This window comes from Danio rerio, chromosome 17 (genome assembly GCF_052040795.2).
Source record: "Danio rerio strain M-AB ecotype USA chromosome 17, GRCz13ab, whole genome shotgun sequence".
Taxonomy (NCBI): Eukaryota; Metazoa; Chordata; class Actinopteri; order Cypriniformes; family Danionidae; genus Danio; species Danio rerio.
Window position 1 is genome coordinate 2,524,404 of NC_141037.1, and position 25,005 is coordinate 2,549,408.

The 25,005-nt window shown below is 35.9% G+C and overlaps 1 protein-coding gene and 1 long non-coding RNA gene across 3 annotated transcripts; both read right to left on the reverse strand.

Annotated features, from left to right (window-relative positions):
* On the reverse strand, positions 1 to 24,800 carry zbtb42 (zinc finger and BTB domain containing 42). 2 transcript variants are annotated; one of them, XM_087290071.1, is made up of 3 exons: positions 24,615 to 24,800; positions 14,839 to 15,687; positions 1 to 730 (listed from the first exon to the last, which is right to left on the reverse strand). In XM_087290071.1, exons 2-3 carry the CDS (start codon positions 15,669 to 15,671, stop codon positions 304 to 306), a joined length of 1,260 nt encoding a protein of 419 aa, XP_087146197.1. In that variant the 5' UTR covers positions 15,672 to 15,687; positions 24,615 to 24,800; the 3' UTR covers positions 1 to 303. The 2 variants fall into 2 exon arrangements, 1 of the variants encoding a protein (XP_087146197.1); XR_015512928.1 differs by lacking the exon at positions 1 to 730 and adding an exon at positions 9,957 to 11,002 and having other exon boundaries at positions 14,479 to 15,687.
* On the reverse strand, positions 1,359 to 11,876 carry LOC141378497 (uncharacterized). The gene is made up of 5 exons (XR_015513002.1): positions 10,119 to 11,876; positions 9,268 to 9,703; positions 9,049 to 9,126; positions 6,979 to 8,060; positions 1,359 to 5,375 (listed from the first exon to the last, which is right to left on the reverse strand). It is a non-coding gene; the product is annotated as an uncharacterized LOC141378497 (long non-coding RNA).
* Positions 24,801 to 25,005: the final 205 nt, after the last annotated feature.

Below are 25,005 nucleotides of genomic sequence, written 5' to 3' on the forward strand. Positions count from 1 at the left end.
GACAGAACTGTTGTATAAATAAAAATGTTTTTTTTTAAATAATATATATATATATATATATATATATATATATATATATATATATATATATATATATATATATATATATATTGCATAAATAAATATATATGCATATGTCAAAATCCCAAGTGCATCAGATTGTTGATTTCTAGAGACATGATTGTTGTGTTTTTCATTCCTTCCACCTTGCAAATACTAGATATTACCATCATCATGATTCTGCTTATTATTATTCCTCCAGCTAATGACACACACACACACACACACACACTGGCTCCAGTGTTATCCGATGGCGAGTGTCTTGACGAGGCCGCAGTGGAACTTGCGTATGTGTCTGTACAGATCTCCAGACTGCGTGAAGCGTCTCTCGCACCACTTGCAGGCGTGCGGTTTCTCTCGGGTGTGCACCACGGCGTGCCGGCTCAGGTTGTGCGAGTACTGGAAACTCTTCCCGCACTGCGCGCACGTGTACGGCTTCTCCCCGGAGTGTGTGCGCTCGTGCCGCTTCAGTGTGTACATGCAGGAGAAGGTCTTCCCGCACTGCGAGCACGTGGGCACGGATCCGTCCGGGGAGAGTTTGGAGCGCACGCCGTCTTTCTCCCGGAAGTGTGAGCTGAGGTGGAGCTGCAGGACGTGGGAATTTGGGAACACTTTGCTGCAGAGTGGACACACACACACCTGCGCACCAGCCGACGACAGCAGGACGCCACTGCATACAGAGAAAAGGGCATTTTAGGGTAAATGTTGGACATATAAAATACATTTTAGTTAAACAGATTAAAAGCTGACATTTAAATGAAGCTGCTGTTTACTCTCCTTTAACCCGTGTGTGCTGTTGGGTCGTTTTCATCCACTGACGGGTGATTTGGAGGCTTAATTTGGCCACAACTTTCTCTGTGTTTCAGCAAATGGGATGATTTTTGGCGACAAATCTTATCTTGACACATATTTTGGGAAAATACTTTCACAATTCATACTATGAAAGTCAATGGCTACAACCTTCTAACATTCTTCAAAACCTCTTCTTCAGTGTTCAACAGAAGAAACTCCGCTTTATAATCACTTAACCCTTGTGTATTGTTTAACCAGTTAAACTCTGCTGTTAGTTTGGGATTTCCGCCTGGATTTTGCCTACCCACATTTAAAAGCTTCCCAAATCCACATGCAGAGGTGTAAATGCAAAAATTTGGTATCATTTTAAAGAAAACCCTTTGAATGTTCATAAAACACTATTGAAAGTGTTTAAAATATCTGTATATGTTGTCTGTGTTATTATAAACACTTAAAAAAGAGGCGCTTTTTGTATTGTTTTTTATAAACTCAAATGTGAAAGTGTAGCTTTTAGGTTCTGTGTGGTCTAGCGTGCTGTAATTAATGTTGGTGGTTCCTGCACATGTCTGTAATGATAGGAACAAAGAAAAATGTCTCCACCATAATCTATGCAGAAGTTATTGTATTCCAACTGATGAGAGGTGCTGTACAAGCCACAGGGAGCGATCATTGTTTTCATATTTCACTATTCTTTTGTTTGATCAAACATAATTCACTGTGTTTGGAGCACGTCAGACATATAAAAGCATTACTTATGCACATCACCTCAACAACAGAGGAGAATGTCCCTGAAGCGCACAGTATAAGGTAAGAGATGACAGCTGTCTGTGCTATCTGGGGCTGCTTATTGATCATAAATGTATTGTTTTCACTTCTGCGCCATGGAAACACCGCGATTCATTCTGCAACTGTTTGATATGTGAATATTATTCAGTAAAGAGAACGCTAGAACCGTATGAGCACCGGCAAGAGCTTTCATTTGAGTTATAACTTGTACATGTGTCATATGAAAAATATAAAAATGAACCAATGTTCAATACCCAGCTCGGGTATCCAAAATACTGTGTATTTAAGTGTGAATAACTGTTGTACAGTAGAATAAAAACCAAAGTGATGCATATGTGCATACAATATAGATTCTACACTTTCAAACGAAACCACTTAAGGGGGTCTGGTGCAATGCTAGCCCTTTAAATCTTGAAGCGAAAGTCGATGACGTCATGGACCCGGTACGGGGTCCGCAGAGTTTAAGTGGTTTAATTGACTCCCTTTGGTTATGTTGGGGTCTGTTTTTGCCCCATTGACTTCCATTTTAATCACATTGATTAATGGAAAAGCCATGACAGTATATAATCATGCGTTCTTGATTGTTGCTGGGACAATGTGTCATTTATACTGCTGATCATCAGTTGCAGAGCAAAAAAAAAAAAAAAAAAAGCTTAGTTTCTGGCTTAGAATTAAATGGTTATATGGAGTATAGAGAGTGTGTGTGTCTGTGCACTTATCTTGATATGTCAGCTCTCAAAACACAGTAAACACAGTGTGTGTTTCTGCACACACACACACACACACACTATATTCTGCTGTTGTACTTCACTGAACTCCATATAAAAAACAGAAACTCTTTAGCACAGGCCTAATCTAAAGGGTTAATGCTGCCAACTGATGATCAACAGTATAAATGGCACATTGTCCCTCTTCCCAACAGGAAAAACCAGCAACAATCAGGAATGCATGATTATACGCTGTCATGCTTTGCAATCAATACATGTGATTACAATAGAAGTCAATTGGGCAAAAACAGCCCCCAACACAACCAAAATGAGTCAATTTGAACAACACACAAGGGTTAAGTGGGTCTAAACCTGAGGTGCTTTTGTTGAACACTGAAGGAGATATTTTGAAGAATGTTGGAAGGCTGTATCCATTGACTTTCATAGTATGAATACAAAGACTATGGAGGTCAATGGTTGCTTGTTTTCAGCATTCTTCACAATTCTTGAACAGAAGAAAGAAACTCAAACAGGTTCATAAACGATGACAGAATTGTCAGCTTTGGGTGAAATAATATAAATAAATTCAACAGTCACTGAAAAAATAACTTAACCTCCTTGGGCTTGAGTGTCCACATATGCGGACGGCACATTTTGAGCTCTTAAGTGGCTATTTAAAATACTTTGAATGTTTTATATTTGGTTACAGACATACAGTGTCATCCTGCAACTGTTTTGCAGCATATGAAATGTCCCAGACCCTATTTTGTGTTGTTTTTCTCTCTGATAGTCAAAACACGTAAAAAAAAATATGTATGTGATATTAATGCATTAAAAACAATCAGGGAAAGTTTATTTTATGTAAATTGGGACCACGAGTCCACATATATAGACATAATTTGTCTCTAAAAGTACATCATATCAAAACATGATGCTTAGGTTTTTATTCTAATTAGGTTCCAATAAGCCCAAATAGCAAAGAGAAATGAAAAATGGATGTGAAAAAAACACATTGAGCCCTAAGGGGTTAAAATAAAAACTAGCAAAAAGATTTTTAGAGTTAATTATGAACAAATCAAATCAAATGAACATTTCTAGTCATCTCAGTTTGCATCAATATAAACAGACTAAAGATATTAGGTTAAACTTTGTATAACTTCAGTTTAGTGGAAACCTAAATTAAGGTAAAGCAGCAGAAATATATTTGTGGTGTTAACATTTTGAAGAAAGAAAAAAATGTAAAATAAGTAAATGCAAAAAGCACCAATATATCCTAGTGGTTAAATGCACAGATATAAAGCACTTGCGGTCGAGTCCCGACTTCCATACTTTCCTCTCTCAACTGTACTGTCCTATACAATAAATGAATGAATGAATGAATAAATAAATGCAAAACTATGTCAGCACCAATAGCCTAGTGGTTAATGCCGAGTTCATACTGCATGATTTTCCAACTAGTCGTGTCACAGATGTTTTCACACTGCATGACTATCTGGGCTGGCGTTTCGTCGCTGCTTTGTTTACACTGCAAGATGGATCGGTGACAGGGGGTTTCACACTGCATGACTTTACTATAGGAAGAATCGCCGACAACTTCGTCCAAACTACGTCTCACTGCCAAAAACACGTATTTTATCTTTTGTTATTAACTACATAATGAGAAAGAAGCCTTTAATGGGGTAGAACATGTACATGTTTGCTCACCTGGGTTTAAAGGGAATTAGCCATTTCTCCTCAACGTTGATCATAAACTAATTTCTTTCTGTATGAAACGTCAAACAGACACGGGTGCTCCTGAGTCCTGTCAAACCTCCACTAGTTTTTCCTCCATTTCGTGGGTCCAAATAAACCGAAAAAGAGCGCTTTTAACTTCTCCCCCAGCCTCCCGCTGGCCTGCAGCAGTTATACACACACACACACACACAAGTCAAAGCTGCTCTCTCATTGGCTGTAGGCGATCGCTGATGTTATTTTCAGTCAAAACTCAATTCACACGGCATGATTTGAATCGCCGACAGCTCCAGATATTCAGCACGCCAAATATCTCGCAGGCATCGGCGACTCATCGGCGATTCTCTCAGATCGCGTCTTTGATCGTTCACACTGTGTGATTGTCACTCACCTGCACGAGCAGCGATTTGCCTGTGATTTCAGGCATTTGTCGGCGATTTCTCAAAACCTGTCGGCGAGCCAAAATCGGGGCTAAAATCACGCAGTCTGAACTAAGCATAAGAGTGCTGATACATAGCATTCACTGGCTGCGTTTCCACTATCGTGCCTAAAGCGAGCGAGCCAGGGCCAGTCGCGTTTCCACTGTCACTTCCGGGGCCTGATCAGGCCAAAGCGGGGCTTTCTCTGGGCCAGCGGCCGGCCTTTTTTCAGCCCGCCGAATACCTTGGGCCAAAGAGGGCCGGCTGGGGCTTCAGGGCAGAGTGAAAGGAGAGGTGGACTTTGCCCGAGTCTGGTAAAGATGGCTTGCCGCCATTACACTAGTTTTCCAATCGCTCACGAGTACATGCAGCAAACAAATAAATAAATGAGGGAAAGAAAAAAGATTTAAGATAGTTTAAGATAGACTATTCTATAAAACACCTTACAGGCTAGGCTGGGGGTCTTTTTGCTTATGATCGCTCTTATGTTTCCCTTTAAATGTGAGGCTGTTGCATAAAATAATAAAGTTTTTATTTAATAAGTGACTTTTCTTTGCTGCGTCCTCCTTGATGTTTCAATAACGCATACTAATCTTTACACCATATTACAGACACAGCAGCCAGTAAAGGCTGTCGAGAGTGTTTGTCAAGTTTAAAAGGTGTTTGTGTATGATACGTGCGCTTTAGATGCCTGTATGTGAGTTTGAGACCAGGCAAAAGAGCGCTCGCTTGACAGCTTTGTTGATGCCGCGAGCAGCTTTCTTTCTTTTTTTATTTATTTTGGAGATAATCCACAATCTGAATACAAGAGAAAGACAAAAAACTTCACAAATGACGTGTCCAGACTCAAAACAATAGTGTCAAATCTTGATAAAATACCCTAACCCAGTGGTTCTCAAACTGTGGTACGTGTACCACTAGTGGTACGCGGGCTTCCTTCTAGTGGTACGCAGAGATATCAAATATGTCATATGTACTTGCTACATATATTTCAAAATTAATAAAATATGATTTATATATAAATATGACATATTATTTATTATATGAGATGTAGCCTCTATTTCTGAGGTCCAGGCAACATTTCCAGGTGTTGATGAATTGGCTACTATATGTTAATACTTTACATTTAAGTACGTGAAGTGGTTACGAATTATTAGAAATTAAAAATCAAAGTGAATTTGTCTTTCTAGTGTGTACACTTTCGTTTTATTAAGTAGAAAATAGAAAATAAATATTGTAAATTAATGTAATGTGATGCTATGATTTACATGTTTCCGATTGGCTATTTCTACTTCATACTTAATGAGGGGGAGGGGCTTGCTGCTCAAATAATACACAGACTCTGACGTGAAGCAGCAGCAGCTCCGTGTTTCCTGTGTTTTTATTAACATTATTGTCCCTCATCAGGTATGAAATATTGAAATTGTTATCAAAATGTGTTGAATATACGTTAGAGATATGAAAGCAACAAGTGTCATCTATTAAATTAACCCGATAGTGTATATTAATATATATAAGAGTTCGTATTAACTGTATATATATATATATATATATATATATATATATATATATATATATATATATATATATATATATATATATATATATATATACGCTCTGCACTGTAATTCCAACGGTAACATGATGATATGATGATTTAAATGCCAACTGTAGAAACGGTCAAGTGAATGTATATTATACGTATCAACAACAACTAACAAAGGGAATATTGTTACAAAAGTAATTATAAAGTCACAAAGTGCTATTATTTCCCATAGTTGGTTACAATGTAAATATAAAGAGAGATATATGTGTAGGTCGGTTATAAGCCTTTGTGTGTGTGTGTGTTATAGAATAATTAAACTGTGAATAGTTTATTTTACTTTATAGGAATTTATAACAGTAATGTGCAGGGAATATGTATGTGATTATTTTGTGATATGTGTATATATATAATATCTGTGAAGATGTTTACATATGTTGTTCTACAATGTGAAAGTATACTTTTAAGTGCATTCATTTAAAAAAACAATACACAGACTCTGACGTGAAGCAGCAGCAGCTCCGTGTTTCCTGTGTTTTTATTAACATTATTGTCCCTCATCAGGCGTTGAGGGCGCTACATTTAGCACTTTTCTTTTTTACTTTTTAAGAACATCAACCTACCATTTTCAGCTTTTAAAATCACATTTCAATTTAAATGTTGACGTTTTTAGTTTTTCGTTTGTTTATTTTTATTTTTTTTACATATAAGCACAGTACAGTGTTAACATTCAGAGTTTTTATAATGTTAAAAATGGCTGACAATAATAAATATTCTTAATAATATAAATTAATCTGCCACATTTTAGACCTGCAGAGCTGTAGCTGCTTTACTGGGCTTGCTACGCTACTGTATTTCAATACTGGTCATTATGGTGGTACTTGGAGAGGCAATTTTTTTCTGAGGTGGTACTTGATAAAAAAAGTTTGAGAACAGCTGCCCTAACCTATATAGAAATCATTTAAAGAATTACAAATAGCAGATTTAATAAAGGCAAATTAAATAAATAAACCAACATAAAGCAAACAAAAGCTATAAAAATGTAGGTACAGTTGAGGGCAGAATTATTAGCCCCCTTTGATTTTTTTTATTATTGTTTTAAATATTTCCCAAATGGTATTTTAAAGAGCAAGGAAATGTTCACAGTATGTCTGATAATATTTTTTCTTCTGGTAAAAAGTCTTATTTGTTTTATTTCGGCTAGAATAAAAGCAGTTATTAATTTTTTAAGAACTATTTTTGGGACAAAATTATTAGCCCCTATAAGCTAATTTTTTTCGATAATCTACAGAACAAATGATCGTTATAGAATAACTTGCCTAATTACCCTAACCTGCCAAGTTCACCTTAATACCCTATTGAAGCCTTTAAATGTCACTTTAAGCTGTATAGAAGTGTCTTGAAAAATATCTAGTCAAATATTATTTACTATCAGCATGGCAAAGATAAAATAAATCAGTTATTAGAGATGAGTTATTAAAACTATTATGCTTAGAAATGTGTTGAAACAATCTTCTCTCCATTAAACAGAAATTGGGGAAAAAATAAACAGGGATGATAATAATTCTGACTTCAACTGTATATACAATATATAAATTAAACCGTTTCAAGCCATTTTAAACTCTCATTTTACAAAGGCCTCTCTGATTTTAGATATTTTCCAAGAGCAATAAACACCCGAGGAGGTTTAAAATATTATTTATAAAGTATTTGGAGATGATGATGTTAATCAAATCATGCAAACAGAGCATTTATGGGTGAGTGAAAGCAGAAACGACCTTCTTTTCTGTCACCCAGTCCTGCGCAGCGCCGCTTTACAAACACATCAGGGAAAACTGCAAATACAAAATGTGTTCTGTGTCCTCAAACAAATGTTTATATGGTTTACATATGACGTGGTAAAATGTAAAAATGAAATTGTAAATGTCGAGATTTATTAGTGAATGCTGCCGAGCGCAACGAAATCAAGGCTATATTTTATTACTTGCTCATATGTGCTGACACACTGAACACTTCCCTTTACTTAAAGGGCCATGACACCCCCCAAGTCTACTTTAGAATTTTTTCAAAAGATGCATGATTAATGGGCGTGGAGCTTCGCGAGCATTGAACTGGAGTGGGCGTGGCCAGCAGGGGAGAACGTGAGCGAACGAAGCTAGCTCACAAAATGAGACAAACCGTGAGGAGACGCATGAGTTTATAGTTTACAATGTTAAAATGCAAAGAAATAAATAGTGATTTAATGCCCTGCTACATTTCTTATTGGTAATTTCATATACAGACAACCACAATTTATATCATTATAAAGATAAGTGTGTTCATGTAAACACTATAAATGAGGACTTCTCCCTCAATCCCCGTATCCAGCAGACTCAGTGCAGCAGGTCTCCTGTCTATTTTAACCATTAACCCTGCTGGTAATCTGGAGGATTTAGGCGAACACAGCAGCACAGTGATGTGTCTGAATGTGAATGAACTCCTGATAAAAGACAGCGTCCGCCATTCTCTAATTCTCGTGCTGCTCTCCCGACAAAAATGCTAGCAGCACACACACAGCTTTGCTGTATGATCGGCCCTGACAAGATCGCGGGGGAAAACATGCAACAAACCCCGTGGATCATGGAAACAAACGCATATGAGCCTTCATGAACGGCTAAATACTGTGTGCCCGTGGGTCCGTGACGTGTCTCACAGCTCGGGCTTGACTCTGGCAGGTCTCATGAATAATTAAGCAGCCGGCTCTTCTCATAGGATAAGAAAACTCCGCTATGAATAATAATGAGAAACCGACGCGTCATCATTGCACTTGCAGTACTGCGCTACGTCGCCGATTTTGATCCCGCCCCAAAAATCATTTTAAACCCGGAAGCTGAAATGAGCTGACAAAAGCTCAAAATTATCCAGTTTTCCCCACAATTAGAGCTGACAGGTGCTAACATTGTCTTAACTGATGCTCAACACACACACATCTGTTAATATAAAAAAAAAAGTTCTCCAGGGTGTCCTGAACCTTTAAAGATCACAGAATAATATGCAACATGCCAACATCCTTAAATAAAGGGGATTTACCTATGAAGTGTCATATAACCTATAGCAGGTGTGACCAAACCTGTTCCTGGAGATCGACCTCCCTGCAGATTTCAGTTGCAACCAATATCAAACACACCTGCCTGTAATTATCAAGTGCTGTTCAGGAAGGTCGATCTCCAGCAACGGGGTTGAGCACCACTGGCCTATAGGGAAATATTAAAATGTTTCAGGTCTCTCCGGAACATTTGGGTTGAATATTTGACAGCGTCTATCAAAATGAGGATGTTATAAAGTACATTTCATACCGAGTTGTTACCGGAGAATTTCAGTGGTGTTATATTATAGATGGTGCGCTCACTGCGCAGGGTCCCTCCGTTAATGGCGAAACCACTTGATGTTCGATGCCAACAGTTGGTCGGCGAGTAAATGGATATAATGAATGAAACACACAGGCCTGTGCGTATAAACATATAGTGTACTGCTGTACAGTAACATGTCATTTGTTTGTTTCGGTTGTCTTTATTTTAATGGTTTGGTGATGATGTGATGGTGAGCTTCATCTGCCTGATTCCCGCTGAAGTGGGCGGGTTGTGTGACGTTTGATTCGGAGGATGTTCTGGGGCGGGGTTTGCAAGCTACTAGCCAGACCAGGGGCGGACTGGCCATCTGGCAATTCTGGCAAATGCCAGAAGGGCCGGACCAATTTTTAAATGTGGGCTGGTCAGTTTTTTTTTTAGTATGTATTGTTTTTAAGTGCAGACAGCTTTTATCTCTTGCTAGTTGTGATATTATGATGATGATAATAAAAATAATAATAATAAATGTTAAGCATTTGGCCCAATCGGCAACTGCCGCCTGGTTTCAAGATGGGCCGACCCAATGCAAGGTTACCCAGACATAATCAAAATCTGGCAAGAATGTCATATTATTTCATCATCTTTACACCGAAATAAATAGTGAATGTGCGTGTCCGTGGGTGGGGCTGTGTCGTTGTGGTAATGTGGGTTGGTGTGGCAACAGTGCCAGGGCTAAAAGTTTGTCCCAGTCCGCCCCTGAGCCAGACAGTGGAAACGCAACATGATTTCGGTCTCACTGCTCAACCTCCCGGGCGATTGGCCCGGCCCGATAAAAACCCTGGCTCACACTGGCCCGACAGTGGAAATGCGGCTACTGTGACCAGAGTTCGATTCCTGACTCCAACACTTTCCTCTTCTAACTCTACTGTCATATACAATAAATGAATGAATAAATAAATGCAAAACTATGTCAGCGCCAATAGCCTAGTGATTAAGTGTGCTGATATATTATACATGTTCGATTCCCAGCTCCCACACGTCCCTGTCTCTACTGTCCTAAACAATAATAATGTCTGCTCCAAGAGTCTAGTGCAGTGGTCTGTGGATCAACTGATACCGGGCCACACAAGAAATCATGAAATGTTTCCGTTTTATTTATTATCTGAATCTGGACGATCTTTTATTTTGAAAAATGAGCGTACTCTCTCGCTTACGTCTCGGTCATTTGAGCGCCTAAATTTAACCCACAAGCAGGAAACCGAGTTAGAAACAGACGTCTTTGGACAGTTTCCTTGTGAAGGACACGCGAATTACCTAGAAATGAATGCGCAATCTATTTGTCAACAAATCAGGTGAATCCAGCATGTCTGTGCAAGAAGATCAACTGCTGGAGAACACGCCGCTTGCGCACCTATATTCAGAGTGACGCGCTCGCATCTTCCAGGCGCACCCAGTTGAAAACATCTCAACTGCCACAAGCGCACCGTGAGTCATGTGACAAAAATTGACCAATCAGCTTCAGACTTTGTATGGAATATAAAGGTTTCGGTAGACTATCTCAGACAAAGAACACCCAAACAATGCAGCGCAGTTTCCATAAATAAAACTTGTATAAGAGTTGCAGCAATGTTTTATCAGCTCATCATCCTTTGAGGAAACAGATGATGGCCTAGCATCCACCCCTTGTCAAGCAATTACCTGTCGGCGGTGATAAAAAGGTTGGGGACCACTGGTCTAGTATAGCCGTATAGCACTTGAAGTAACCTGAGTTCGATTTCCCACACATTGCGGACTCAACTGTACTGTCCTATTGACCTTTCTTCTTCGTGTGAGAGCAGCCATTTGAATCTTATTGGCTCGAGACCTCAAGGCTCTCATTCATTTCCATTGACTTTTGTTGATTGCTTGATAATTGATTGCTTGATTTTGCTTACATTGTCATGTTATATTATTTTAACTTTTTACAGTCATGAACACACTTGTTTGTAGCGCGAGTAGTTTTCCAACATTTATTATTCATAGTCGCTCCAGTCATTAACTGAATCAGAAGATTTAAAACAAATCGCAAAAATCAGCACACTTCAGCATTGCAGAATTAAGTCAAAGCAATAAAGGTAGAAAACCCCTCAAGAAAAAAAATATTAATGCAAAACTATGCCAGCGCCAATAATCTAGTGGTCACATGCACTGTTTTATATGAGACTCACAGCGACCTGAGTTTTAATCCCGGCTGCCTCACTTACTACATATGTGTCAACTAAAGAAAAAATAAATAAATGCAAAACTATGTCAGCACCAGTAGCCTAGTGGTTAAGTGTGCTGACATATTCGACAAGTTCGATTCCAGGCTCCCACTGTTGCTACTCTCCAATACAATAAAGCTGAAAACTCAAATAAATGCATGCAAAATTATGTCAGCGCTAATAGCCTATGCAGGAATGTCCAAACTCGGTCCTGGAGGGCCGGTGTCCTGGAGAGTTTAGCTCCAACCCTAATCAAACACACTTGAACCAACTAATCAAGCTCTTGCTAGAGATACTAGAAACTTTCTGGCAGGTGTGTTGAAGCAAGTTGGAGCTAAACTCTGCAGGACACCCCTGGCCCAGTGGTTAAGTGCCAAATTCAATTACAGCCTCCCAAACTTTCCTACTGTCCTATACAATAAAGCTGAAAATGAATGAATAAATGAATGCAAGCCACTATATGAAAAATAACCTTGATGTGGAGATGTCTGAGGATGCCAGATCCTCCTCAGCAAACAAAGACAAAATAAAATAAAACAAAACAAAATAAAACTAGATAAAATAAAATTAAATAAAACAAAATTAAATAAAGTAAAACAAAATAAAACAAACAAAAAAATAAAATTAAATAAAACAAAATTAAATTAAGTAAAATAAAATAAAACTAAATAAAATAAAACAAAATAAAACGAAATCAAATAAAACAAAATTAAATAAAATAATACAAAACAAAATTAAATAAAGTAAAACAAAATAAAACAAACAAAAAAATAAAATTAAATAAAACAAAATTAAATTAAGTAAAATAAAATAAAACAAAATAAAATAAAACAAAATAAAACAAAATCAAATAAAACAAAATAAAATAAAATAATACAAAACAAAATTAAATAAAGTAAAACAAAATAAAACAAAATAAAAAAATAAAATAAAACAAAATTAAATTAAGTAAAACAAAATAAAACAAATAAAATAAAACAAAACAAAACAAAATTAAATTAAATAAAGTAAAACAAAATAAAATAAAATAAATAAAATAAAATACAACTGCATAAAATAAAACTAAACAAAATAAAACTAAATGCAAATCGATGTCTGCTCCAATAGCCTAGTTCCGCTCCCACACTTTCCTGCTGTCCTATACAATAAAGCTGAAGAATTTCTAGGGAAAAATAAATAAATAAATGCAAGACATTATAATAATAACCTGGTCTTAATTCTTCTGTCCTATTGACCTTATTGTGCAATGTGGAAGTGCGCTCGATTTGTGACTGTCCTAGGAGAAAAAAATAATAAATAACTAATTAAAAGACACTATAAGAATAATAACCTTGATGTAGAGATGTCTAAAGAGGCCAAATCCTCCTTGTCTTCTCAAAAAATTTTTATTAAATAACTAAAATAAAATAATAAATTAAATAATAATAAATGAATGAATGCAAATCTATGTCTTCTACAATAGCCTAGTGGTTATGTCCCAACATATAGCACTAAGTTCGATGCCCGGTTCCCACATTTACCTATTGTCTCATACAATAAAGTTAAATAAATTAAATAAATTGATAAAATAAATAAATAAAAATAAAATAATAAAATAAAGTAAAATTTTTTATTAAATTTAAAAATAAAATAAAATATAAAATAACATAAAATAAAAAATGAATGAATAAAAAAATGCAAATCTGTCCACTCTAATAGTCTAGGGATTAAGTGCACTGACATATAGTCCTATAAAATAAAGTTGAAAAAAAATTATAAATATATGCAAGCCACTACAATAATAATAACCTTGATATAGAGATGTCTGAAGAGGTCAGATCCTCCTCCTCGTCTCAAATAAAATAAAATAAAAATAAAATAATAGCAACAGCAAATATTAATAAAAACAATAAATAAAGAATGAATGAATGTAAATCTATGTAATGAATAATGTATAAGCAAAAAATAATAAATAACTAAATCAAAGCAAGCCACTATACTAATAATAACCTTGATTTAGAGATGTCTGAAGAGGCCAGATCCTCGTCCTCCTCATCTCAAATAAAATAAAGTAAAATATAAAATAAATAAATAAAATATGAATGAATGAATGCAAATCTATGTCTGCTCCAGTAGCCTAAAGGTTAAGTGCACTGACATATAGTCCTATACACCAAACTGGAAAAAAAAATGAATAAATGCAAGCCACTACAATGTCTAAAGATGTCTGAATAGGCCAGATCCTCCTTGTGGTCTCAAAAAATAAAATATAAAATTAATAAAAAAACAATAAAATAAAGAATGAATGAATGCAAATCTATAAATAAAATAAAAAATGATAAAATCAAAAATAAAATAATAACACAATAAAAAATTAATTAATAAAACGAAATAATAAATGAACAACCTAAAAATAAGTTAAACTAAAAAAAATTTAAAAAATAAATAATGAATGAATGAATGCAAATCTATGTCTGCTCCAATAGCCTAGTGATTAAGTGCATTGACATATACAGTTGCAGTCAGAATTATTAAATCCCTTTGAATTTTTTATCTTTATTAAATATTTCCCAAATGATGTTAAACAGAGCCATGAAATTTTCACAGTATGTCTGATAATATTTTTTCTTCTGGAGAAAGTCTTATTTGTTTTATTTCGGCTACAATAAAAGCAGTTTTTAATTTTTTAAACACCATTTTAAGGACAAAATTATTAGCCCCTTTAAGCTATATTTGTTTTCGATAGTCGACAGAACAAACCATCGCTATACAATGACTTGCCTAATTACCCTAACCTGCCTAGTTACCCTAATTACCCATAGTGAAGCCTTTAAATGTCACTTTAAGCTGTATAGAAGTGTCTTGAAGAATATCTAGTCTAATATTATTTACTGTCATCATGGCAAAGAGAAAATAAATCAGTTATTAGAAAAGATTTAACAAAACTATTATGAATAGAGATGTGTTGAAGAAATCTCTCCGTTAAACAGAAATTAGGGAAAAAAACAAACAGTGGGGCGAGTAATTCTGATTGCAACCGTAGTCCTATACAATAAAACTGAGAAATATGAAATAAATAAGTGCAAACCACAACAATAATGATAACCTTGATGTGGAGATGTCTGAAGAGGCCAGATCCTCCTCATCGTCTCCAAAAAATAAAATAAATAAATACAAAACAAAGAATGAACAATGAATATGCAAAAAATAAATAAAAAATAAATAAATGTAAACCACTATAGGAATAATAACCTTGATGTGGAGATGTCTGAGGATGCCAGATCCTCCTCATCGTCTCCTTCACTGTCCCCCAGCTGCCGCTGCGAGCGCACACCACTCAGCTCCTCCTCCATCAGATCCTCATGCTTGTTTCGGGGGAAGAGTTCACTGAACCCTGTCACCGCCGCACTCCTGCCGTTATTCCCAAAGCGCCGGCTCTCGGGGCTGGCCGGATCAGCGTCCTCCTGCTCTGACAGCACGTCGTGTTGCTCTTTAACAAGTGTCTGGGTGTCCTGCTGCTGGCTGTCGAGGGCCAGCTGTCCTGAAAACTCCCCAATCCACACTGGCTTCAAAGACAAATCCAGCGCGCAGTCCGTGTCATCCCGGGACCTTTGGGACGAGGCCGAACTACTGACATGCGCTTTTGTTTTTCCAGCTGTTAGGACGCAGGTTTCGGCCACATAATTGACACCGTTGGCCTTCTGCTGCTCCTCAGGCAGCAGCTCCTTCTCCTTTAGTTTGGATTTGCAGACTTTTACGATGTCGTACATGTGCAGATAGCTAGCCGCCGCCAGGACGTCCTCTACAGGAATTGCACTGAACTCCAGCTTTCCTTCATACATGAACTCGAGCAGCAAACTGAACGCTGAAACCGTCACGATGTCACTATTTAAAAGCACTACGTCTCGTTTATCCAGCTGATCTCTGTAGTAGAGGTGAAAATACATACTGCAGGAGGCCAACACGGCCCGGTGCGCTCTAAAACGAGTTTCTCCTACCAGAACCGTGCAGTCGCAGAGAAAACCTTGCTGTCTTTGCTGACTCAGACACTGCAGGAGCTGCCGGCTGTGGTCGGGGAACTCCATTCTTATGGACGAAAACCTGACGGGGAAAAAAAAACAGGAAAAACTGGATGTTAAGTAAACGCTGGGTGGCCATTCGTGACATGTGGACTTAAGGACACATTTATAGACAAACAAAAGCAGATCCAAGCCCATTTCAAACACAAGCCAAGCTGCTTTTTAAACAAATGCATGCATAGTGTTTATGTCAGAAAATGAATGCATGAAAACAGGAGGAAAGCAGATTTCAGGAGGAAATATATTAGAGTTTAGGTTTCTTTAAATGACTTTTAGTTTAAGAAACAGGCCTGAAGGTGAACAAAAGCAGACCCAAGCCCATTTAAAACACAAGCTTTTTAAATAAATGCACACATCGTTTTTATGTTAGACAATGAATGCATGACCAATTAATGCATTAATCTCGCAGAAAACCACAAAACAAAAGAAATATTACACTAAAGTTTATTAAAAAGTTACAAAAAAATTTGGAAAAATTTGGACAACAAAATACAGTTTAAGTTTTTTTTTAATGACTTTTAGTTTAAGAAAGTCGACAGAAGGTTACCAAAAGCAGACCCATTCCCATTTAACACACAAGCCAAGCTGCTTTTTTAATAAATGCATGCAGAGATATTGGGCCCTATCATACACCCGGCGCAGTGTGGCGCAAGGCGTGGCGCAGTAGTCTTTTGCTAGTTTCAGCTATGCGCAAGAGTCGTTTTGAGGCGTTGCGCTTCGCTGTTTAAATAGCAAATGCATTAGTGCTCATTTGTGCGCTCATAGGCGTTCTGGTGTAAAAAGGAAGGCGTTCTGAGGCGGACCGCTGGCGCGTTGCTATTTTGAGAAACTATAATAGATTTTTCATTAGACCAAAACAAACCCGGTCTAAACTCCAGCACAGAGTTACGCCTCGCTTACACACTGCTTAATACACACAAGAGAGCAATAGGCAAATATCTTTACATATGAACAAATGTAAATATTAAGGATATATATAGGATATAATAAGAATAGATATAGGATATAAATATAAATGATTAAAATATTACAAAACATATTATTTTCTAGCCTACATAAATATGAAAAATCACTGCTTTTATGTCTTCATCTCGGGAGGCTTTTTCAGTTCATTCATAACAATTTGTTTTTGTATAATGTTATTATTATTAGCAGTATTATTTATTATATCCATATTTATATTTGTTTTATTAAAAACAAGCTTAGATTTGTCCACCTGTCAGGTTTTAGACTATATGGGGCACAGCATGTGTTTTAGGATATAACTCAGGTTTTTGAGCACACTTCGTTATTAATGTTCATTTATTCATTTGCTGGAATATTAGAACTGAATTTAGAAATAGTTTTGAAAAATATTTGCACTTAACAAACGCAATTAATTATTTATGGGCTAATTGATGTCTGTGCGTAAAGGTTTCCCTATCCAAGAGTGAAAGTGAAAGTGATCCATTATCTCTCATTCTCACGCAGTAGATGCTCTGTTTAACAGTTTTCTGTTAAAAAAAACTCTCAACTGTCAACTGTTTGCTTGTGAAATGCTCATTTTTTCCACTTAGACTTACTTTGCGTCCTGTAAATAGCGAATGCGATTATGGCGCAACGCAGCCGGCTATGTGAATGGGAGATGAGACTCTGATTGGTTTATTCTCAAAACACACCTATAACTCATTAAGAAAATAAACTCAACCCTTTTAGACCATGCACCATGGCGCAAAGCGCATTTTCCCATCCGTAAATTAGCAAAAATGCGTTCTGACACGCCCTGAAAGTGTTTGCGTCCTGCGTTTTGCGCTCTGTGCATGGACCGTCAAAATAGAGCCCTTTATGTTAGAAAATGAATGCATGAAAAACAGGATGAAAGCAGAAAAAATAGGAGTTTAGGTTTCTTTAAATGACTTTAAGTTTAAGGAACAGGCCTGAAGGTGAACAAAAGCAGGCCCAAGCTCATTTAAAACACAAGCCAAGCTGCTTTTTGTTTTAATAAATGCACACATCGTTTTTATGTTAGACAACGAATGCATGACCAATGTGTTTTCAGGATGCTTTTTGCATGCATATCAAACAGCTGCTGAGTTTTTTCCTCAAAGAAAGCCCCAAAATAAAAGAAAAATTACACTAAAGTTTATTAAAAAGTTACAAAAAAATCAATAAGGACAAATTTGGACAACAAAATACAGTTGAGGTTTATAATTACGTATAGTTTAAGAAAGATGCCAGAAGGTGACCAAAAGCAGATCCAAGCCCATTTCAAACACAAGCCAAGCTGCATTTTTAATAAATGCATGCATAGTGTTTATGTCAGAAAATGAATGCATGAAAACAGGAGGAAAGCAGATTTCAGGAGGAAATATATTAGAGTTTAGGTTTCTTTAAATGACTTTTAGTTTAAGAAACAGGCCTGAAGGTGAACAAAAGCAGACCCAAGCCCATTTAAAACACAAGCCAAGCTGCTTTTTAAATAAATGCACACATCGTTTTTATGTTAGACAATGAATGCATGACCAATGTGTTTTCAGGATGCTTTTTGCATGCTTATCAAACAGCTGCTTTTTTTCTATCACAGAAAACAACAAAATAAAAGAAATATTACACAAAAGTTTGTTAAAAAGTTACAAAAAAATCTATAAGGAAACATTTGGACAACAAAATATAGCTGAGTTTTTTTTTAATCACTTTTAGTTTAAGAAAGTTGCCAGAAGGTGACCAAAAACAGACCCAAGCCCATTTAACACACAAGCCAAGCTGCTTTTTTTTAATAAATGCATGCAGAGATTTTATGTTAGAAAATGAATGCATGAAAAACAGGAGGAAAGCAGATTACAGGAGGAATAAAATAGGAGTTTAGGTTTCTTTAAATGACTTTTAGTTTAAGAAACAGGCCTGAAGGTGAACAAAAGCAGGCCCAAGCTTATTTAAAACACAAGTCAAGCTGCTTTTTAAATAAATGCACACATCGTTTTTATGTTAGACAACGAATGCATGACCAATGTGTTTTCAGGATGCTTTTTGCATGCATATCAAACAGCTGCTGAGTTTTTTCCTCAAAGAAAGCCCCAAAATAAAAGAAATATTACACTAAAGTTTAATAAAAAGTTACAAAAAAATCAATAAGGACAAATTTGGACAACAAAATACAGTTGAGGTTTTTAATTACGTATAGTTTAAGAAAGATGCCAGAAGGTGACCAAAAGCAGATCCAAGCCCATTTCAAACACAAGCCAAGCTGCTTTTTTAATAAATGCATGCAGAGATTTTAATAAATGCATGAAAAACAGGATGAAAGCAGATTTCAGGAGGGAAAAAATAGTTTAGGTTTCTTTAAATGACTTTTAGTTTTAATAAAGATCCAAGCCCATTTAAAACACAAGCCAAGCTGCTCTTTTATTTATTGTTTTAAATAAATGCATACATCGTTTTTATGTTAGACAATGAATGCATGAAAAATCTGCTTTTTGCATGCTTATCAAACAGCTGCTGAGTTTTTGTCCTCTCACAGAAAACCACAAAACAAAAGAAATGCTATACTAATCAATTAGAGCAATTTTAGACAACAAAATACAGTTTATTTTTTTAATGACTTTTAGTTCAGAAAAGATGCCAGAAGGTTAACAAAAGCAGGCCCAAGCCCATTTAACACACAACTAAGCTGCTTTTTAAAATAAAGTCATGCACAGTTTCTGTCAGAAAAAAGCAACAAAAATAAATGCTGAGGTGACTTAAGAAATGCAGTTTTCAGGAGGCTTTTGCATGCATATCAGACAGCTGTCAGGTCAACTTTGATATTTCTTTTATTTTTTTTATTTATGTTAAAAAGTGAATGCATGAAAAGTATGCTTTTCAGGATGATTTTTGCATACACATAACAGCTGTTGACTTTTTTTTCTCACACAAAATCACAAGACAGAGAAAAGCTATGTTAAACTAATGTATATCAAAACGTTTAAAGTGCATCTATTAGGATAGATTTAGACAACAGAATACAGTTTAGGTTCCTTTAAATTACTTTTTGTTAAGGGAAACAGCCCAGAAGACAATCAAAAGCAGATCCAAAACTCATTTAATGCATGCACAGTTTTTTTTTTTTTTTTTGTCAGAAATGGATGCAAAGAAAAAGGATGAGTTTTGCATGAACAGCTGTCAAATTTTTATCTTTCACAGAAATCAAAAGACAGAAAAAAGCAATGGTATTTTACTGGATATTAAAAGGGTTTTTAAATACACATAAATTAAGACACATTTATACAAAATAAATCAGTTTAGGTTTCTTTAAATCACTTTAAGTTTAAGAAAGATGTCAGAAGTTTAACAAAAGCAGATTCAAGCTCATTTAAAACACTGCTGCTTTTTTTTATTAAATGCATGCACAGTTTTTATGTCAGTAAATGAATGGAAAGAGAAACAGCAGTGATGTTTTAAGAACTCAAGTTTTCAGGATGCTTTTTGCAAGTATATCATTTACATTTACATTTAGTCATTTAGCAGACGCTTTTATCCAAAGCGACTTACAAATGAGGACAAGGAAGCAATTTACACAACTATAAGAGCAACAATGAAGAAGTGCTGTATGAAAGTTTCAGGTATGTAAAGTGTAAGAAGCAAAACATTAGTCATTTTTTATTTTATTTATTTTTTTATATCAATTATCAAACAGCTGTCAGGTCATATTATAAATTAGATTTTTGTTTATCTTAAAAAAATCACAAGACAGGCAAAAGCATTGTTGCAGTACTCTATACTAAATAGTGGAAACATAATTTGTTAAATAATTTGTCATAAAAGTACAGTTCAGGTTTCTTAAAAATACTTTTAGTTTAAGAAACAGGTCCAAAACTCCTTTAAAACAGGGGTTCCCAAACTTTCCAGCTCCTGACCCCTAAAACAACAATGCCAGTGACTCACGACCCCCAATATTCTCTGAGGTGGTTGTAAATATACAAACGCACACACACACCAATAGGCCCAAGTAGATTAGAATATAGATAAAATATGGTAATTATAATAGTTTAATAAAAGGAATTTGATTTTTGCAAATCACCAAGCGACCCCTCCTGATTGTCCTGCAACCCCCCGGTTGGTCCTGACCCCCACTTTGAGAACCACTGCTTTAAAACACAAGCCAAGCTGCTTTTTTATGACAGAAAATGAATGCAAAGAAAAACAGCAGTGGTGACTTAACAAATGAGGTTTTCCACATGCTTTTTGCATGTCAATTTTATAACAGCTGTCCATTTTTATTTATCCCACAGGGCAATGTTATACTACTGTATATGAAAAAGCAAATCAAATGCACCAATCATAATTAGTGATCCAAAAACGTCAAGAAACAGGCCCGAAGACAAACAAAAGCAGATGCAAGCACATTTAAGACACCGTTTCTGAGCTGCCAATCTGATTTTATTTTAATGCATGCACAGTTTTTATGTCAGAAAATGCATGCAGAACATTATTAAAACTGTGATGTTCATAAAATAAACATTGCATGACTATCAAACAGCTATAACATGTGAATTACTATTTTTCAAGATATTGATTCATTTTCCTTTGGTTTAGTCCTTTTATTCACCAGGGGTCGCCACAGCAGAATGAACCACCGACTTATCCAGCGGATGCCATTCCAGCTGCAACCCAGTACTCGGAAACATCCATACACACTCATTCACACACACACACATTCATACACTATAGCTTATTCAGTTCCCCTACAGCGCATGTGTTTGGACTGTGTGGGAAACTGGAGCACCCGGAGGAAACCCACGCCAACACGGGGAGAATATGCAAACTCCACACAGAAATGCCAACTGACCCAACTGGGACTCGAACCAGCGACCTTCTTGCTGTGAGGCCACAGTGCTAACCACTGAGCCACCATGTTGCCTTTTTTTTCAAGACAGACTAAAGCAATGTTATACTATACATATTTAGTATTCACTTAGAATCATAATTATTAGTCCACTAAAAGAAAAACAAACTTTTGTCGGTAATAGGAAATCACCTCTAATTCAGCATGCCACCGACACACATGCAATGAATGCATAATAAAGTGTTTCTAATTTGTTTTTAACGCACAGTGACAACAGACAAGCTCATGATTGCAGTTTATCTTTCTTAAAATGACTTTCAGTTCAAGAAACAGGCATGTAGACTACCAAACAAACAAGCATAATGCCATATCACTGTAAATTCAATATATGTTATCAAGATGCTTGTTAAAATGCATATCAAGCAGCTGTCAAATAAGCTCACAACCACAGGCTTTTATTTCAGAAAACCACAAGACAGGCAAGAGAAATGTCATGCTACTACATTAAAAACTACTTTCATAAAAATTTGTACAAAATCTGATCTAATAGGAAATCAATTTTAATTCAAAATGCATGCATTAGCAACAGGTAATGTCATATAACGTGTGTTTTTAAGCTGTTTTTAATGCCCAGACAAGTTCCGAATTATAATTTCATTACTTTTAGTTTAAGAAACAGGCCAAAATATGCACAAAAGCAGACTCAAACCCATTTAAAACACCACTCTAGAGGTTATAATCTGCTTTTTTAAATATGAGTAGCATGTCCATGTCACAGAAAATGACAAACCACAGCAGTGACTTAAGAAATCAGCTGATTTGTACATATCAAACAGCTGTCAAATCTGAATTAGTGCTTTATCGAACAGAAAAATGATCAATTAGTCTGCAAAAAATGATCGTTGATCTAATAGGAATTTATTTATTCAGCATGCTGACATTACAGGTAATGCAATGCAAAAGCAGTCAAGGTTGTAATGCACTCAAGATTAGGGTTCTTCAAATGACTGAAGACAAACAAAAGCACACCAAAGCCCATTTAAAACACAAGCCAAGCCGCTTCTTTTTCTTTTAAATGCATGACAAATGAACTCTGAAGTAGAGTTTTTATGTCACTGAAAATGTCTTGAGTGCAAAGACAAACAACAGCTGAGTCTTAATTGAGTTTTCAGGATGTTTTTCTAAATGCATGTCAAACAGCTGTCAAATGACAGGCTTTTAAGAGCAAAGTCACACTGCTGTACATTAATAATAGTTTCTAAGCTGCTTTTCTATAAAAATGCACATCAAATCGATAAAATTCTGCTTTAAAAAAGCAAAAAAAAGCATTAATCTAATAGGAAAACACTTTTAATTTAGCAGGCACGCAACTGACACACAGGTAATGAAATGTAAGAGCGGAGTAAAGTGTGCTTCTAAGCTGTTTTAATGCACAGATACAACAGACAAACTGAGTTAAAAACATAGATTAGGTTTTTTAAATAACTTTTAGTCCAAAAAACAGACAAATAAAAGCACACAATATCACTGTAAATGATGCTTTAAAAACTTAGCTTCATTAAATGAGCTCAGAATCTGAGTTTTTAATCTGCAATAATAATTTGACAGGTCACTGAAGACAAACGCGACAACTCAAATCTATTGGTTATCCAGCTGCTTTTCTAAATGCACATCAAACAAATTCATCAGATGATCTGAGAGTTATAGATAATAAATCTTTTCCTTCAAATCATATCCTCCAATTCAATGCAAAAGACGATTTAGACAAACTGAAGCAACGTCATGTTACTGTGCAGAACATCAATGCACACCTTTAATGCACAAACAGCTGTCTAATAATCTCATTACAGCCTTAAAATCACTTCTAATTCAATGCACGAGGCAGAAAACAGCATATTATAGAGTGCATTTAATGCTGTCATTTATATATACAAAATATATTTCACAGAATTCAACATGTGGACATCAGAACACATAGATAGATAGATCACTAGAAGTTACAATATTACTAAAAACAAGTGTTTGAAGCTCTCAAAAAAATGCTGGGTTGGTTTAACCCAAGATTGGGTCAAAAATCCAAGAGTTAAAATGAATACAAATATATATTATTTATTAAATAAAATTAAACTACACTGTAAAAAATGCACACAATTCATTCATGAACACAAATGCATTAAGTTAATGTTACTTATTTAAGTAGATTGAACATAAAAAAATTTGTTTTCCCCAAACAAATCTCCTGAATTGTGTTTTCAGCTCTTTTTAAATAAGTAAAAATAATTTTTGGAGTGTAACATTGAATTAGTTCATGTTTAACCCAACATTGCATTAAATAAACTCACTTTTTAAGTGTATTTTTGCAATGCTGCAACAGTATAAACACACATTTCTTCAAAAACACACACACTTTAAACAATGTTGGGTTGTTTTAATACACCCAAAAAAATTAAAGGGGTAGTTCACCCAAAAATAAATAACTAGTCACTATTTACTCTCCCTCAAGTGCTTATAAACCTGTTTCAGTGTCTTTTTTTTCTGTTGAACACAAAAGAAGATACTTTGAAGAATGATGAAAACCACTGACTTCCATACTAGGGCCAACAACGGAAGTTATCATTCTTCAAAATATCTTATTTTGTGTTTGACAGAAGAAAGCTAGCCATAAAGGTTTGAAACAAGCCAAAGCTGGTGAATGATGACAGAATATTCAATTTTTGGGTGAACTGACCCTTACATTAGCTATAAATTAATGTTAAATGACGATTTTCTACCTAACTATTAGAGGTAAAGTTGGTTTTAAACTCTCGCATGACTTCTTTCTCAATAATATAATATCAGAAAAGTATTATTTACTAACTCAACATAGTGAAATGTTAATATCAGCCAATGACTATCAAAACATTGTTCACAGTCAGTTAAATGGTGCTAATGTTGTTTTAAAGTCAAACATATACGCAATTTCAGACCCAATTATTAAAGTAGTATTGTAAACAATCCTGTCACAAGTTGTCACTGTTCAAAAATGAACCAAGTGCGAAAATATAACCCAACTTTACCTCAATAACACAAGCCAGTGTACATGATTGCGCCGATGTTTGTCCAGTTGTCCGCATATAAACACTGTGTGTGTGTGTCGAGCATCAGCTTACCCCGAAAATCCGCGAGTTTCTCTTCAGTTTGCGCTTCTCATCAAACAGCAGCGGAGGAGAAGAGCAAATCCAGCCATGCAGATCTCTCTCACACACACATCTACAAACACGCACACATCTTCTCCAAACTCCGCGAAGAAGAGCGGACTTTCAGACTGAGCTGAGCGCAGTTGCTCGCCCGTCCATGTGAGCGGAGAGAAAGAGCGCGCGCCTGTCTGTGTGTGTGTGTGTGTGTGCGCGCGCCCGTGTATATGTGTGTGTGTGTGAGATCTGGTAGAGTCAGCTGCTCTGACATCAGCCTCAAATCTCCAGCTGTGTCTTTATGCCATATGTTCCTCGGAGAAACTTCTTCTCTTCTTTCACTTTATATAAAGATTATAATATATTCAAA